Raw genomic sequence first — 13,931 nt, forward strand, 5'->3', positions numbered from 1 at the left:
AATAATAATAATAATAATAATAATAATAATAAATAATTGAAATATAAATTTAATATTTTAACCCATCTATTTAGACTTTTTTTTTAATAGTTACCATACTTGAAAAAAAAATATATTTAAATTAATTATTAATATGGTATTTTTTGTAAATGAGTTTGTCAAATTAAAAAATTAAATATTTTAATAATTACTAAAAAAAATTATTAAAAAATAATTTAGACATGAAATTGAGTGAAGGGTAGGAAATAGACCAACATTTTGTCCTTTGTCTTTATAAGTTCTTGTTATTAATTACTAATTCATTTATCATGTTACTTGGTATGAATTTGTAATATTTTATGTTTAAGATTCAAATCACGTAACCCAAATAAAGAATTCGAGACTGTATCCGAATAAGAGTGATCATGATAATAGCTGTAACAGTATAAGTTCATCACTAGTAGATATTGTCCTCTTTAGCCTTTCTCTTCCGAGCTTTAGTTAGGATAAATCTGACCCCTTCCCTTGTTCCCGCCCATTATATGGGATATTTTCAAGAGTGAACGTTACATGAGATATTTTAAGTCCTCTCTAGCCTTTATCTTCCGAGCTTTAGTCGGGATAAATCTGACCCTTTCTCCTGTTCCCGCCTACGTATATGGGATATTTTCAAAAGTGAACGTTTTATGGGATATTTTAAGTTCTCTTTAGCCTTTCTCTTCCGAGCTTTAGTCGGGATAAATCTGACCCCTTCCCTTGTTCCCGCCTACGTATATGAGATGTTTTCAGAAGTGAAGGTATATGGGATATTTTAAGAAGTGAACATCTTTCTTAGTCGCAGGGTCCGGGAAAAGAATAGAAAAGGTGATTTCACTATATTTCTGACCAGGAACAGGCCCTATCAGTTTTAAAATGTGTGCTAGGGGGAAGTTTCCACACCCTTACAAAGAATGTTTAGTTCCTCTCTCCGACCAATGTGGGATCTCACAATCCACCATCCGTCGGGGTCCAATGTTCAATCAACCCCTTTTCAGGGCTAAGCGTTCTCGTTGGCATACTAATCGACCTGGGGTCTCACAGCTAAAAATGGCTTAAAAGAACGGAAAGTTATTACTTAATTAGAATTAGAATTAGAAGTAAATTTCTTAATTAACTTTTTAAGAGGAGGGCATAAATGGAATTTAGTAAAAAATAAGGGACATTTTGGGGAGGAAGATTGAGGGAATCGAGAAACTACAACAGAAACCAGATGAAAAGAGAAGAAAACAAGAGACTGAGGAGACGCTGGAATTCGGGAAAACCATCAAACTCACTCCTACCACTGAAATCATGTGAGCTTCAATTGCTCAGATTCACTTCATTTCATTAATTCATTCATCTTAAATGTTTATAAATACTCAGCCATTTTTCAATTACACTTCAAACTGAATCTTCCCTGTTTTTTGATCTTCCAACAATGGCGAAGAATTTGGCTCAGGGATTTCTCGAGAGAAACAATTTGGCCTCTCATGACCCAAAAGTGGCCATGGCGAAGCGCTGTGCTAGAGGTAAACCTTTCGATCTTTTCTTTTTACGAGAATTTTTATGAGGAAAAGAAATTTAATGGGTCTGTTGGACTTTTAGTTGCTCTGCTTTGATGATACCACGCTGTGATGAATTTGATGAGTTGAGTTGTTGACAGTAGTGAGTGATTGATCATTATGATGGGTTTAAGATTTGGTTTTTTGATAGTGCCTTTTAGGTGTTCGACGAAATTCCCCAAAGAGGGTTTTGTTGTTTTAGCTTCAAGAATGGATTGAAGTAAAAGTAATATGATTGGGAACCATTTTCAACTTCCCCCACCAACTCTTCTTTTTTAGTTAATGATTTAAGGTAAAAGCTAAAGAGAGATGGGGTGTGATCGATGCGCATGTTGTGTTCTTGACTGATTTGATTGTTTTGATGTATTGGGTTGTGGCCCATGATCCACTTCAGATTTGGTGCCATGAAAATAATTGAATTCTGATGTTGTGTTTTTCAAATCATTCTCTTCACAAATTTGCTTTTATTGATGAACAGAGGGTGTGATAGCTGGAGCTAAAGCAGCTGCCATTGCAAGTATTGCCACTGCTATTCCCACTGTAAGTTTCCACCTTCATAATGCACATACAGATCTTTATCTTTCCTTTTCTGAAGAACTTAATCATCAACTGATGTAGATTACCTTAACGCACTACTAGTCATGAATTGATGTGGATATTTGGTTTTATTGCTGGTGTAATAGCCCAAGTCTACTGTCATCGCTAGGCTAGTAGATATTGTCGTCTTTGAGCTTTCCCTCGAGATTTTTAAAACGCATCTACTGGAGAGAGGTTTTCACACTTTTATAAAGAATGTTTCATTCTCCTCCTCAATTGATGTGGGATCTCACAATCCACCCCCTTCGGGGCCCAACGTCCTCGTTGACACTTGTTTCCTTTTCCAATTGACATGGGATCCCCCAATCCACCCCTTCGGATCCAGCATCTTTACTGACACACCGCCTCGTGTCCACCCCTTTGGAGCTTAGCCTTTCGCTGGCACATCGCCTGGTGTTTGGTAATGGCCCAAGCCCACCACTAGGTCCTCTTTGGGCTTTCCTTTTCTGGTTTCCCTCAAGATTATTAAAATGCTTCTACAACAGACAGGTTTCTACACCCTTACCTTATAAAGAATGTTTAGTTCTCTTCCCCAACCGACTGGATCTCACAATTTTAAACTTTGAAGCCTACTTTCTATTTTGTTCCCTAAAATTTGTCCCTCCCCATGAAAATTTCTGGATCTTCCCCTAATGAGATAGAGGCACCATGCAACTGCTCTTTCACCGATCATGGTGGTTGGAGCTAGCTGCTGGCTGGCCACATCCTTCAACCTGAACGATAAGAGACATGTTTGAGAGTGATTTTGAAATGGTTAGAATCACTTCCATGCATGCTTGTAATCGATTTTGATGGTACAAAAATCGAATATAAAAGTGTAAAATCAACGTGATTTTAGATACTACTAGATTCGAGCTATCCAATCCATAAGTAGAGTTGTTATCATTTTGCAGCTGGCCAGCGTGAGGATGCTGCCATGGGCAAAAGCTAATCTGAATCACGCAGCTCAAGCTCTCATAATCTCTTCAGGTTTATCTCTTTCTCCTTCCCTCTTAGCAATAGCCAAATCATTTCGTATTCTTACATGGACTTTGGAATGGCAGTGGCTGGAGCAGCTTACTTCATAGTGGCTGACAAGACTGTTCTAGCAACAGCAAGAAGAAACTCCTTCAAGCAAAAACCCAACGCTGAAACATATGAATTCAATTGAATTCTCAACCTTCAAATTTGAGTGTGACCATTGGACGAAGCTAAGGGACTTACACACTTGAAGAAGCTACCCATTTCAATATTAGCTCTTTCAATTTACCCTTCAATCTTGTACTAAGGAAATCTATGTAAATCCCTTTGATGTTCGAATAAAAAAGTGGGGTTTTGGTTATTGGTTTTGTCAATCCTATCTTTTCAAAAGTCTAATTGATTCACTCGGAAAATTCTAGGGTTTAAGTTATATACAATTATTAGTTTGAGATTTTAACCGATACAACGGGTTAAATTCATCACATTGTGATATCATTATTCTCTCGAAGTAAATTATTCTCGGTCTTATAATTTTTTTTATCCAATGGATTGGATTTTATAATTTTTTTTTAATTTTGTTAATACAAATTTATAGGTTAATTGTCAAAATTATAAAACCATAAATGTAACAAATTTAAAGAACACAAAATTCTTTTTTGTTTTGCTTCATTATTACTCCATAAGAAATGTCGTTGGGACCGTGATTGATGATCTAATTTAGAGAGTTGGTATTTGAACAGATCTATTAGACATTTAAAAGTAAATAAAATTTTGAAGGTCCTAGAAACACGAACCCGAAAGTTTAAGTTAAAGAATAAAATATAGACACAAATAACTCGATGACTCAGAAAAAGAATTCATTGTCAATTGACTAAGAAAAAGAATGAAAATGACCCACTTAGGAGAGGTGTTCAAAAGACTCGATGACTTGAAAATCCGATTAACCGAACAGAACTCTTATAGTTTGGGTTGAATTATGAACTTGAAAAAAATTTATGGTTAAATTGGATTGGGTTGAATTCATTATTTAAATAAGAGTTGTTCGAGTTTAAGGATTTACAACCCGAACAATTGGGTTGAATCTAATAGATGTCCTAACCTGACCTAACTCAACCCACGAACACCCTGAGTTGAGTCTAAAAGATGTCCCAACTCAACTTAACCCACAATCACTCTTAAATTGAGACTAAAAGATGTTGAAATTCGAACCAACTCAATCTACGAACACCTTAGGCATCTATATAAACCCTCCAAAGCTTCACCAAACTTCATCATTTCAAAATTTAAACTTCTACAAAAAACGAACCCTTTAACAACTCCAAGGTGAGCTTTTACTTCATTATATTTCTTCTTTTACGTTCTTCATCCAAGGCTTTGATTTTAGGAAGAAGAACAAGAACAAGAATATGAACTGGTCGAGAGGTGATTGGATGTGTGGTGCTTGTGAACACGTAAACTTCAAGAAAAGAGAAGCTTGTCAAAGATGTGGGTACTTAAAATATGGAGGCCCTCACTCCGAGTACCCAACTGCACATGAACATGGTATCAAAACAGAAGAAGCTTTGGCGGGAGATTGGTATTGCAAATGTGGAGCTCATAATTATGCTACCCGATCAAGCTGCTATAGATGTCATGCATATAAGAGTCTTGATCTTGGTGCCTTTCCTGGTTGGAAATCGGGGGATTGGATCTGCACAAGGTATGTATACACGACCAACCACTGTTATCGAATAGGTTTCAATTATGTTTCTAAACTTCAAACTGGTTCGAAAAAGTTATTCTTTACTCAAACAAAGATTGAAATTAACCCAACAGCTGAACGGGTAAAAATTGAAAGACTTAATGATATTATTTAGGAGTGTTCGTGGGTTAGGTCAAGTTGAGTTGAGACATCTTTTTTAAAACTAATCCAATTGTTCGAGTTTAAATTTTTTCATTTTGGCATAGCGGGAGCGCGCCCTTGATAATTGCGTCGTTGTTCTTGGACTCTGAGGGCTCTCGTCACAAGGATAACTAATTTATAAAATTTTCATTTATTTGAGTTCGAAACCCAACCCAAACCGTATGAGTTGGGTCGGACTGATCTCGTTTTTTAGGTCATCGAATATTTTAAACAACCCTGATATTATTTATAACGATATGCCATTTTATTCATCCAAAAAAACGACGAGTAATGATATTACGTTGAAATTTATGCAGATGTGAAACCCACAATTATGCTAGGAGAATGGAATGCTACCGATGCAAAACTAGAAGAAGTTTCGGTAAGAAAATCAAATTCTTGACCTTTTTTTTTAGCTCACGGGAAAGATTCAAATCTCTGACCCATGGTTTAACTAATTGAGTTATACTCGAGTATTAGAATTAATAATTTTGAAACATTTGTGTAGGAGGAGATGTTTGAAACCGAGGGGTCTTGACATAGAAAACGAGATAACTCCCGGACTCTAAGCATCTAATGTATGCAATACTACAGTGTATCTAATTCACACGGAGTATTTGTCAAAACTTTCTCTTATCTTAGTACGGAACTATACAATCTTTTTTCCTAATCGTATTGAATTAGTAAAAAAAAAAAAGGTTGGTGCTACGACCCCTATTGCTTGACTCAACATTTACTGGAGACAAGTCCCGACTTACTTGAGTGTCACATGCCCATCGGTTTCCATCTTGATTCGTCCCCGAGCCACATTCTACTCGAAAAGGTATTGCTTTAACACATGTAACGACTCGTGCACAAAATTTAAATAAAGATTTGAAATTTGAATTTGATATATAACGACTCCGAGATGCTACAAGTGGACGAGAGTAGTACTAAGTCATCAAGAATTGAATATAACATTTACTTAAATAAAAAAAAAAAAAAATTGTTAATTTCAAATATAAAATAAAATAAAAATCTGTAATTTAAGAAAAAGAGTGACACGTGTAAGAAGAATAAGTAAGTGGGGCCCACAGAAAATCTGGTGCCATGTCATCACGGTTAGTTCTTTTATTAAGACCCCGTAAAATCAACTATCGTTTAGCGCATTAGGGTTTAGGGCTTTAGGTTAATTTTTTTAAAATATATTCTCTCTTTTGACTACTTCGCTTACATTCCTTTGTGGCGATTGTGAAGATTCCATGGTTTTTGCCTTCCTCAATCTCTGATTTCATTAGGGTTTTTGATTCCCCTTGGCGGCTAGGGTTTTGATTCTTAGATTAGTTTGTTTTTTCTCCCTGTTATGTAATTACATGACTATAAGGCCTCCACTTTCGCCATTGTTTTGATTGCTTCTTCCATTGATCTCGATTCCGCCGGCATATGCGTTTCTACAAACTGTTTTGATTATTATTCCAAACAGACACTTTTGTTTTTTTTGGCGAATTGGATTTCAATTTTGGTTAGAATCCTCGCTTTTGGCTGTTTTCGGTGTTGTTTTCAGTTTTGGATATTGAATCCTCTAGTTTCTTGTTCTTCTGGCGTTTGATCACATAGTTAGATTGATATTTTTGTTGATTCGTTGTTCTGATTGATTAAAGAGAATTGGTTTATTTGATTTTAGAAGATGAGTTTCAATGATATGCGAGGCTCTGTTATACCGCCACCATTGCATTCTTATGGTGCTAATGGCGATGCGTCTGGTTGCTGGTCTCAGTATCCTAGGAACGATCTATTTGATCCACAATCACAATTTGAGGTACAGCAGCCTCCATTCAAAAGAGCTAGAACTTTCGAAGAAAATCAATCTAGTCCTATGCCTTATCCAAATCCACCATCGAATTCCAGAGTTCAGCCTCCAAATGCTCCGATGAATAAAGGAATAAACAACATCTTCTTTAAGACAAGGATGTGTGCGAAATTTAAGCTTGGTTTGTGTAGGAATGGTGCTAGTTGCAACTTTGCGCATGGTGTTGAAGACGTGCGGCAACCCCCTCCAAATTGGCAAGAAATTGTTGGTATACGGGAGGATGATCAATCTGTAAGCAACTGGAATGACGATCAGAAAATTATCCAGAAAATGAAGCTGTGTAGGAAGTTCTATAATGGAGAGGAATGCCCTTATGGAGATAGGTGTAATTTTCTTCATGAAGATCCTGCTAAGTTTAGAGATGATTCAGGGAGGTTTAGGGAGAGTTCAGCTATAAGCATTGGAACCACAGGAACTCCATTGATCAATGGAAGTGATTCTAGCTACCCTGAACCTATCAAGGCAGCTTCTAGCTCTGTTCCTGATGCTCTTCGTGCTAATGGAAATTCTAGGCCTTCATTCTGGAAGACGAAGCTCTGCACCAAATGGGAGATTACAGGCCATTGCCCCTTCGGTGAAAAGTGCCATTTTGCTCATGGCCAATCTGGTATTCAGAGCTCTCTCTCTTCAATGATTATATGAATGGAGTTCTGAGTAGCTATTTGATGAACTGAAAATGATGATCTGCCTTGAATTATCTTCATAGTTAGCAAAACCATGTTTAGTTTGAATCATTTGTTAAGTATTTGTGTTCTGTTCTCTGTGAAGCTTTTGACATTGTCATTATGCATACTACTTTGAGATGCTTATTGTTATTTATGAATCAGAGTTACAACTATCCATTGGACGTGAAGGGGAGGTATCTAATACTGCCCTCAATGTAAAGCCTCTCGTTGTGGCCATGGAAGCACCTTCAAGTTTGGCGGCGAGTGTTCCGTCCTCCGCCCTGCCGGAGGGCCAAGCAAAGCAGTCCTTGCTGAAATGGAAGGGACCCAAGAAGATAAATCGGATTTATGCCGATTGGCTCGATGATTTGCCTCTATCTCCAAGCTCAACGAGCCAGTTGGAGGGTTGAGTTAGTTCGAGTTGAAGAAGTTCATTGTAGTTTCGTTTGGAAGGTGGTTTGCTGAGATTCAATTGATTAGTAAAAAGGGTTCTGCTGAGAATTCATTGGGAATAGAAGAGAGTGAGGTATATCTTATTGTTGGTTCTCTATTATTCAATTATTTTGTTATTTCATATTCGTTCTACGTTCAAACTCAATCTCATTTACGAATGTAATTAGAACATATGTTCAAATTGTCCAAGAGGCAACCTACATGTGCATAGCTCGTTATAGTTGACCTTTTCTCGTGGTTGGAGGTTCCAATCACCATACCTCATTTGTTGTACCAACATATACATAGTTCTTATGTTTAACAAATTTTGCCAAATCAGCTAACTATACTATTTAACGGTGACATTCTATTAAACTAAATGAGCCTTTTAAGGATCATTTAGAATCATTTCTCAAACTTAACTTAAGCGAGCTACTCTGTGATATATACGTGTGTCACAGTGAGGGTGAGCGTTCCGATATGAGTGTCTCAAGTGACTTCTTTTGAAATGAGTTTTTTTAAGGATAATACCAGACGACACAGATGTGTTGATATTGCATTCGAGTCTGTGTGTTGGAGGTTGAATTATATATCCGCTATTCGGTATGGTATTTGAAAATGACATGACATGGGCATGGGAGGGCCAATGCCACGATAGACTCGAATTGATGGATGCTCAAGATGTCCCAACGAGATGAGCGACATGTGTGCTCGTTCTCGATGACATAACTGTCTGAGTTACGAATGACACCTCGAGACTTGGGATGACATCAAAGATATGAGACATGTCGATTGGAAACCAAGATGACAAGATGAGATGCGAGCGAGTAGATGCGAGGTTTGAGAGACCAAAGTCGAGTTGGATGACTTAGCCTAATATAGAGCAGTTGTGTTGCAAACGATTGAACATACCTGCGCTAGTGATAGACCCGATTATGAATCTTTGGTGCATGACATTTTAAAATTTTATGATAAAAAACTCTTAAAGACCTAATGAAATTTATTTATTTATTTATTTTGAGAATTTTAATCTTTTTTATTAAAAAAAATTAGAAACTCATTAAAATAAATAAAAAAAATAAAGGAACCGTGACACGTGGTACCAGTGGGACCAACAAACCCTTCGCGCGCTCTCTCTGTGCGTGCTTCCCAATCCCATGGAGGAAAGTTGCGATCCAAACAAATGAGATCAATTTCATTTTCTCCTCTCATCTCCACAGCTCCTCTGCATAGTAACTTCAACAAATCCTTCGATTCCCATCATCCCTTCAATCCAACATCACCATCACTCTCTACCTCCCCCTCAATCCCTACCATGTCCCTTAATTTACAGTCTCATGCCTTCGCCGGCAACCCCATCAAGTTGAAAACCCCAAAACCAGAAGACCCATTTTCGCCTTCTTCAGCTCTCCAATCCCTCAATTCCCAACTTCTGGACAACACCCAGTTACCTTCTTCCATCAATTTCAAGGTCTTGCCCTTCAGGAAGGGCCGCCCGTTGGCCACCTCCAGTGCGCGACCTAATGGTGCCGCCCCGAGCTGGCATCTGGGTTGGCTTGGCTTAGCTGATTTCAAGGCCCTGTTTGCCAATTCCACGGCTGAATTGACTGGGGATTTATTCGTCTATCTGGGTTGTTTGGATGATGAGAACACTGTTTATTGGGCTATTGATGTGTCGAGCGAGGAGGGTTTGGTTCCTGAATTCGCGAGCAGGCTACTCTGCTTTGTGGAGGTTAGAACTCTCATGGTGGCTGCAGATTGGGCGGATTCTCGAGCCATGGGAGAATTGGCTATTGCTGGTCATGTGAGTGCTTGTGGTTTTCACTTGTTATCTCTGTATTGATGCTGTTTTAGTTTCATATCAATCTAGTTCAACTCTTTGTGTATATTTATAGACTTAGTTTTCTTTAACTGAGTGATGTGTGATTGAATTCGTCATGGAAATGTTGAGAATTAGTGGCAGCAACTACATTAGTCTTAGGTATGATTAAGCTAGTGTTGATTTTGATAATGTGAAAATTTAACAATTCGTTGAGTGAACGTGTGATCCTAGGAGGTGAGAACAAAACGTCCCTTATGAGGGTGTGGAAACCTCTCTCTAGCCACATCGATTGGGGAGGAGAACAAAACATTCTTTATAAGGATGTGAAAACCTCTCCCTAGCAAACACATTTTAAAAACTTTGAGGGGAAGTTCGAAAGGGAAAGCCCAAAGAGGACAATATCTAGCGGGGGGGCTTGGGCCATTACAAATGGCATCAGAGCCAGACACTAAGCGATGTGCTAGTGAGGAGGCTGATCCCCTAAGGGGGGTGGACATGAGGCGGTGTGCCAGCAAGGATGCTAAGCCCCGAAGGGGGGTAGATTGGGGGTGTCCCACATCGATTGGAGAAGGGAACGAGTGTCAGCAAGGACGCTGGGCTCCGAAAGTGGTGGATTGGGGAGTCCCACATCAATTGAAGAAGGGAACGAGTGCCAACAAAGACGCTAGGCCCTGAAGCCAACAAGGACGCTGGGCCTCGAAGGGGGGTGGATTGGGGAGTCCCACATCGATTGAAGAAAGGAACGAGTGTTGCTGAAGGGGGGTGGATTGTGAGACCCCACTTCGATTGGGGAGGAGAACAAAACATTGGGTGTGGAAACCTTTCCCTAGCAAAAAGTTTTAAAAACTTTGACGGGAAGCTCGAATGGAAAAATCCAAAGAGGGCAATATCCCCTAGAATTAGGGAACTAGCTCGATTTCTTCTTGTTCTTTTACCCTCTTTCAATTACATGGTTAAGTTATTTTAGCTTCAACCAGGCCAGGGCATTGCTAGAATGGCACGGAGTGTCAAAATTTTGTGGACACTGTGGAGGAAGAACAGTACCCGTGGAAGCAGGGAAACGGAAGCAATGTTCTAATCCCTCCTGCAAGAAGAGGGTTTACCCCCGTGTTGATCCAGTAAGATTATTGTTACACTTACTCCGACCACCTCTCAAAGCGTTTATCAAACGATAGATACTTTGAGCTCGACGTTTAATATCTCTAATCGTCGATGGTCTATGACAGGTAGTCATTATGCTAGTCATTGATCGAGAAAAAGATCGTGCGCTCTTGAGCAAACAATCAAGATTCGTTCCACGAATGTGGAGTTGCCTAGCTGGTTTTATAGAGGTACGTTACTGATTAATCATCGAACAATTGTATAGAACGTACATCTTATGGTAGTTAACATTAATCGTTTGATTCCGTTGTTTCGGGTTCTAGCCGGGAGAAAGCTTAGAAGAGGCAGTAAGAAGAGAAACATGGGAGGAGACGGGCATTGAAGTAGGGGAAGTTGTCTACCATAGCTCTCAGCCTTGGCCCGGTACGACTTACGAAACTTTGTTTTCCCTTTATGTTGCCCTGCTCGCTTTTTTCGTCATATCATGTATTCATGCTTTAACGACTGAGATCTCTTTTGCTACTGGTACAATCACTTCTCACGAGGTTGAAGTAGAGTCAAAATCTGTTCATGAAACTGTAAAACATTCTTTCTGGTGCTTCCCGAGAAACTCTACAATAATTAGTTTAATCGATTGGAACAAAATCTGCGCTATTCAAGCAAGCTTTCCCCCTTTCTTTGTTGTGGAGTTCAACACATTGTTGTCTTATAGAGCGTGATTCCGTTCTACGTTCTGCCTTTTTATTTCATTACGTATCCATGATATCAGTACTTGGTACTTTCATGATTATTGGAAACTCCTAGGAGGCCATTCTTTCAACACCGAGAGGAATTTTGTAGTTAGCCTGTCCGGGTAGGAACGAGTGCCAGCAAGGACTCTGGACCTCAAACGGAGGTGAATTGTGAGATCCCACATTAGTTGGAGAGGGGAACGAAGCATTCTTTATAAGGGTGTGGAAACCTCTCCCTAGTAGACGCGTTTTAAAACCTTGAGGGGAAGCCCAAGAGGGAAAGCCTAAAGATGACAATATCTAGTAGCGGTGGGCTTGGGCCTTACAGTAAGACAACAATGTTGTGGGGGTACTCGTGGGTGTTTGGGTCGATCAATGATTTAACATGGTGTCGGACTAGTAGGTCCTATGATCGAACCCATGTAATGTCATTTCCACCCCGGACTTCTACAAACTTTCAAGCCAACGAGTGAGGCGAGGGTTAAACTAATGATATGATTAAACGCACCATAACATATCAAAATTTTGGGTTACTTAGTTACGCTCGTTACTCTCTTTAAGTTCTTTGTTACTTTGATGCTTTCGATACTGATTTTATCCGTTCGTCGAACTTCATGTCTTACTCTTTATTTATTGGTTCGTTCATGTACCTCGATCTCAGTTGGACCAAATAATATGCCATGTCAGTTGATGATTGGTTTCTTTGCATATGCAAAATCCTTTGATATAAATGTGGACAAGGGAGAGTTAGAAGGTATGTAGAACTTTCTCCCACATCGTCTAGTCCCTTATTTATGGTCCATTTAGTATCGAAATTTAACGTTTCTCGAGCTTGATTCAGACGCTCAATGGCACGGTAGAGAAGACGTGAGGAACGCTTTGACGTTTGCAGAATACGAGAAGGCTCAAAGAACAGCAGCGGCAAAGATCGAACAAATGTGTAAAGGAGTTGAGAGACAACAGAGCTTATCTTCGGATTTTAATGTCGAAAGTGGCGAACTCGCTCCGATGTTCGTTCCGGGGCCATTCGCAATCGCTCATCATCTCATCTCTTCATGGGTCTATAATGAAGGATCGGAATTGAAAGGTAGAAGTTCTTTGTCCAGCTTGTAGCCATTTGGTTCAAGAAACTCTTGTTCGTATGAACTTCCCAGCAGTTTATAGAAGGATCAGAGACACAATTTGCAGGGAGAGACAAGATTGTCTTAATAGTTTATAAACGAATTTGATCCGTATCATATTTTTTCGGTCGGGTTGTAATGCATAACGACTAAGTTGTTTAAACGTACGGAGAAAAAATTGTTATAAATAAAAGCTTAGAGATTAAATTATTATTAATAGTGTTTGTTTGACCCGGAATGGTGTAGTGTTGACTTAGAACAGAGTGAAGACTCGAATTTTCATTTCAGGCCACCTATAGGACTTTTTCTCAAGGTTTTTAAAACGCGTTTCTTAGAGAGATTTCCACATTCTTATAAAAAATGTTTTATTCCTTTTCTAACCGACGTGGGATTTCATAAACCGCTCCCTTTCGAGGCCCAACGTCCTTGTTGACACTCATCCTCTCTCTAACCAACGTGGGAACTCGTAAAAAAAACCCGTCCGGAGCAAGCAAGAAATGGAGATTGATGGGACATTTAGAAGAAAGTAAAGCTGAAAGGGCATGATGAAGTGTTGTGTAAACTTCCAAGATGAAGATGCTTTCTTGTACTTTGGAAATTTCCTTGCTTCAACCTTCATTTTGCTTCAACCATTGTAGAATAAGCTACACGATGGTTAGCGGATCAGGTCGAAGCCGATATATATTATTACCGATAGCTAAAATTTTGAAATTATATGTCCGTTCAACCGAAACGTTGTTTTACAACATCAAATTTTATGAAATTCAGTGACGTATTGAACCTATTCTTACGTTATATTATCAAAGTGAAAATCAAAATTTATTTAGTTTAAGTAAAAATGTTAAAATTGATTATTTTTTTCTTTTTTTGAGTAAAAAAAAGGTTAAGAAATAATAATTAGCGTAGAAATTTGATTAAAAAAAATAATTCTTTTATTTAAAAGTGAAATATTTTTAAAGTTGACTCTAGTTTTTTCTATATAAAAAAATTATATATTTATCTGTAAAAAAAAAATTATTTTTCCTTAAAAATGATTTTTACCCAACATAATTATTTTAAATGATAATTTTTATAATAATTTTAAATTTTAAAATAATATTTTTTAGTGTTTCGTAATTATTTAATTAATTAAAACGAATTTTTATTATAGTTATTATAGGTAAAGATATTTAATAGTAATTTTGGGGTCAAATAATCCATTATTCATTTGCT

At 38.2% G+C, this 13,931-nt stretch overlaps 4 protein-coding genes across 4 annotated transcripts; all 4 read left to right on the forward strand.

Annotated features, from left to right (window-relative positions):
• Positions 1-1,335: 1,335 nt before the first annotated feature.
• Positions 1,336-3,484, forward strand: LOC111805031 (early nodulin-93-like). The gene is made up of 4 exons (XM_023689893.1): positions 1,336-1,526; positions 2,038-2,099; positions 3,050-3,125; positions 3,200-3,484. Exons 1-4 carry the CDS (start codon positions 1,436-1,438, stop codon positions 3,304-3,306), a joined length of 336 nt encoding a protein of 111 aa, XP_023545661.1. The 5' UTR covers positions 1,336-1,435; the 3' UTR covers positions 3,307-3,484.
• Positions 3,485-4,410: 926 nt separating this feature from the next.
• Positions 4,411-5,599, forward strand: LOC111805906 (zinc finger Ran-binding domain-containing protein 2-like). The gene is made up of 4 exons (XM_023691196.1): positions 4,411-4,439; positions 4,501-4,815; positions 5,316-5,380; positions 5,507-5,599. The coding sequence occupies exons 2-4, from the start codon at positions 4,523-4,525 to the stop codon at positions 5,518-5,520; spliced, it is 372 nt and encodes a 123-aa protein (XP_023546964.1). The 5' UTR covers positions 4,411-4,439; positions 4,501-4,522; the 3' UTR covers positions 5,521-5,599.
• A 544-nt stretch (positions 5,600-6,143) lies between these two features.
• LOC111805646 (zinc finger CCCH domain-containing protein 39-like) lies at positions 6,144-8,154 on the forward strand. Its single transcript, XM_023690793.1, has 2 exons — positions 6,144-7,454; positions 7,675-8,154. The coding sequence occupies exons 1-2, from the start codon at positions 6,665-6,667 to the stop codon at positions 7,920-7,922; spliced, it is 1,038 nt and encodes a 345-aa protein (XP_023546561.1). The 5' UTR covers positions 6,144-6,664; the 3' UTR covers positions 7,923-8,154.
• A 954-nt stretch (positions 8,155-9,108) lies between these two features.
• Positions 9,109-12,936, forward strand: LOC111806013 (nudix hydrolase 19, chloroplastic). Its single transcript, XM_023691332.1, has 6 exons — positions 9,109-9,748; positions 10,744-10,884; positions 10,993-11,097; positions 11,191-11,290; positions 12,260-12,352; positions 12,440-12,936. Exons 1-6 carry the CDS (start codon positions 9,128-9,130, stop codon positions 12,709-12,711), a joined length of 1,332 nt encoding a protein of 443 aa, XP_023547100.1. The 5' UTR covers positions 9,109-9,127; the 3' UTR covers positions 12,712-12,936.
• Positions 12,937-13,931: the final 995 nt, after the last annotated feature.

This window comes from Cucurbita pepo, chromosome LG11 (genome assembly GCF_002806865.2).
Source record: "Cucurbita pepo subsp. pepo cultivar mu-cu-16 chromosome LG11, ASM280686v2, whole genome shotgun sequence".
NCBI lineage: Eukaryota > Viridiplantae > Streptophyta > Magnoliopsida > Cucurbitales > Cucurbitaceae > Cucurbita > Cucurbita pepo.

What these genes read in the sequence shown, in the direction of transcription:
- LOC111805031 (XM_023689893.1), top strand. Translation starts at nt 1,436, where the DNA reads ATGGCGAAGAATTTGGCTCAGGGATTTCTCGAGAGAAACAATTTGGCC. An exon ending in GGCGAAGCGCTGTGCTAGAG is followed by an intron (nt 1,527 to 2,037) that starts GTAAACCTTTCG and finishes ATTGATGAACAG; the next exon opens with AGGGTGTGATAGCTGGAGCT. An exon ending in AGCTCTCATAATCTCTTCAG is followed by an intron (nt 3,126 to 3,199) that starts GTTTATCTCTTT and finishes TTGGAATGGCAG; the next exon opens with TGGCTGGAGCAGCTTACTTC.
- LOC111805906 (XM_023691196.1), top strand. Translation starts at nt 4,523, where the DNA reads ATGAACTGGTCGAGAGGTGATTGGATGTGTGGTGCTTGTGAACACGTA. An exon ending in GGGGATTGGATCTGCACAAG is followed by an intron (nt 4,816 to 5,315) that starts GTATGTATACAC and finishes AAATTTATGCAG; the next exon opens with ATGTGAAACCCACAATTATG.
- LOC111805646 (XM_023690793.1), top strand. Translation starts at nt 6,665, where the DNA reads ATGAGTTTCAATGATATGCGAGGCTCTGTTATACCGCCACCATTGCAT. An exon ending in TTTTGCTCATGGCCAATCTG is followed by an intron (nt 7,455 to 7,674) that starts GTATTCAGAGCT and finishes TTTATGAATCAG; the next exon opens with AGTTACAACTATCCATTGGA.
- LOC111806013 (XM_023691332.1), top strand. Translation starts at nt 9,128, where the DNA reads ATGAGATCAATTTCATTTTCTCCTCTCATCTCCACAGCTCCTCTGCAT. An exon ending in TTTACCCCCGTGTTGATCCA is followed by an intron (nt 10,885 to 10,992) that starts GTAAGATTATTG and finishes GGTCTATGACAG; the next exon opens with GTAGTCATTATGCTAGTCAT. An exon ending in GCCTAGCTGGTTTTATAGAG is followed by an intron (nt 11,098 to 11,190) that starts GTACGTTACTGA and finishes TTCGGGTTCTAG; the next exon opens with CCGGGAGAAAGCTTAGAAGA.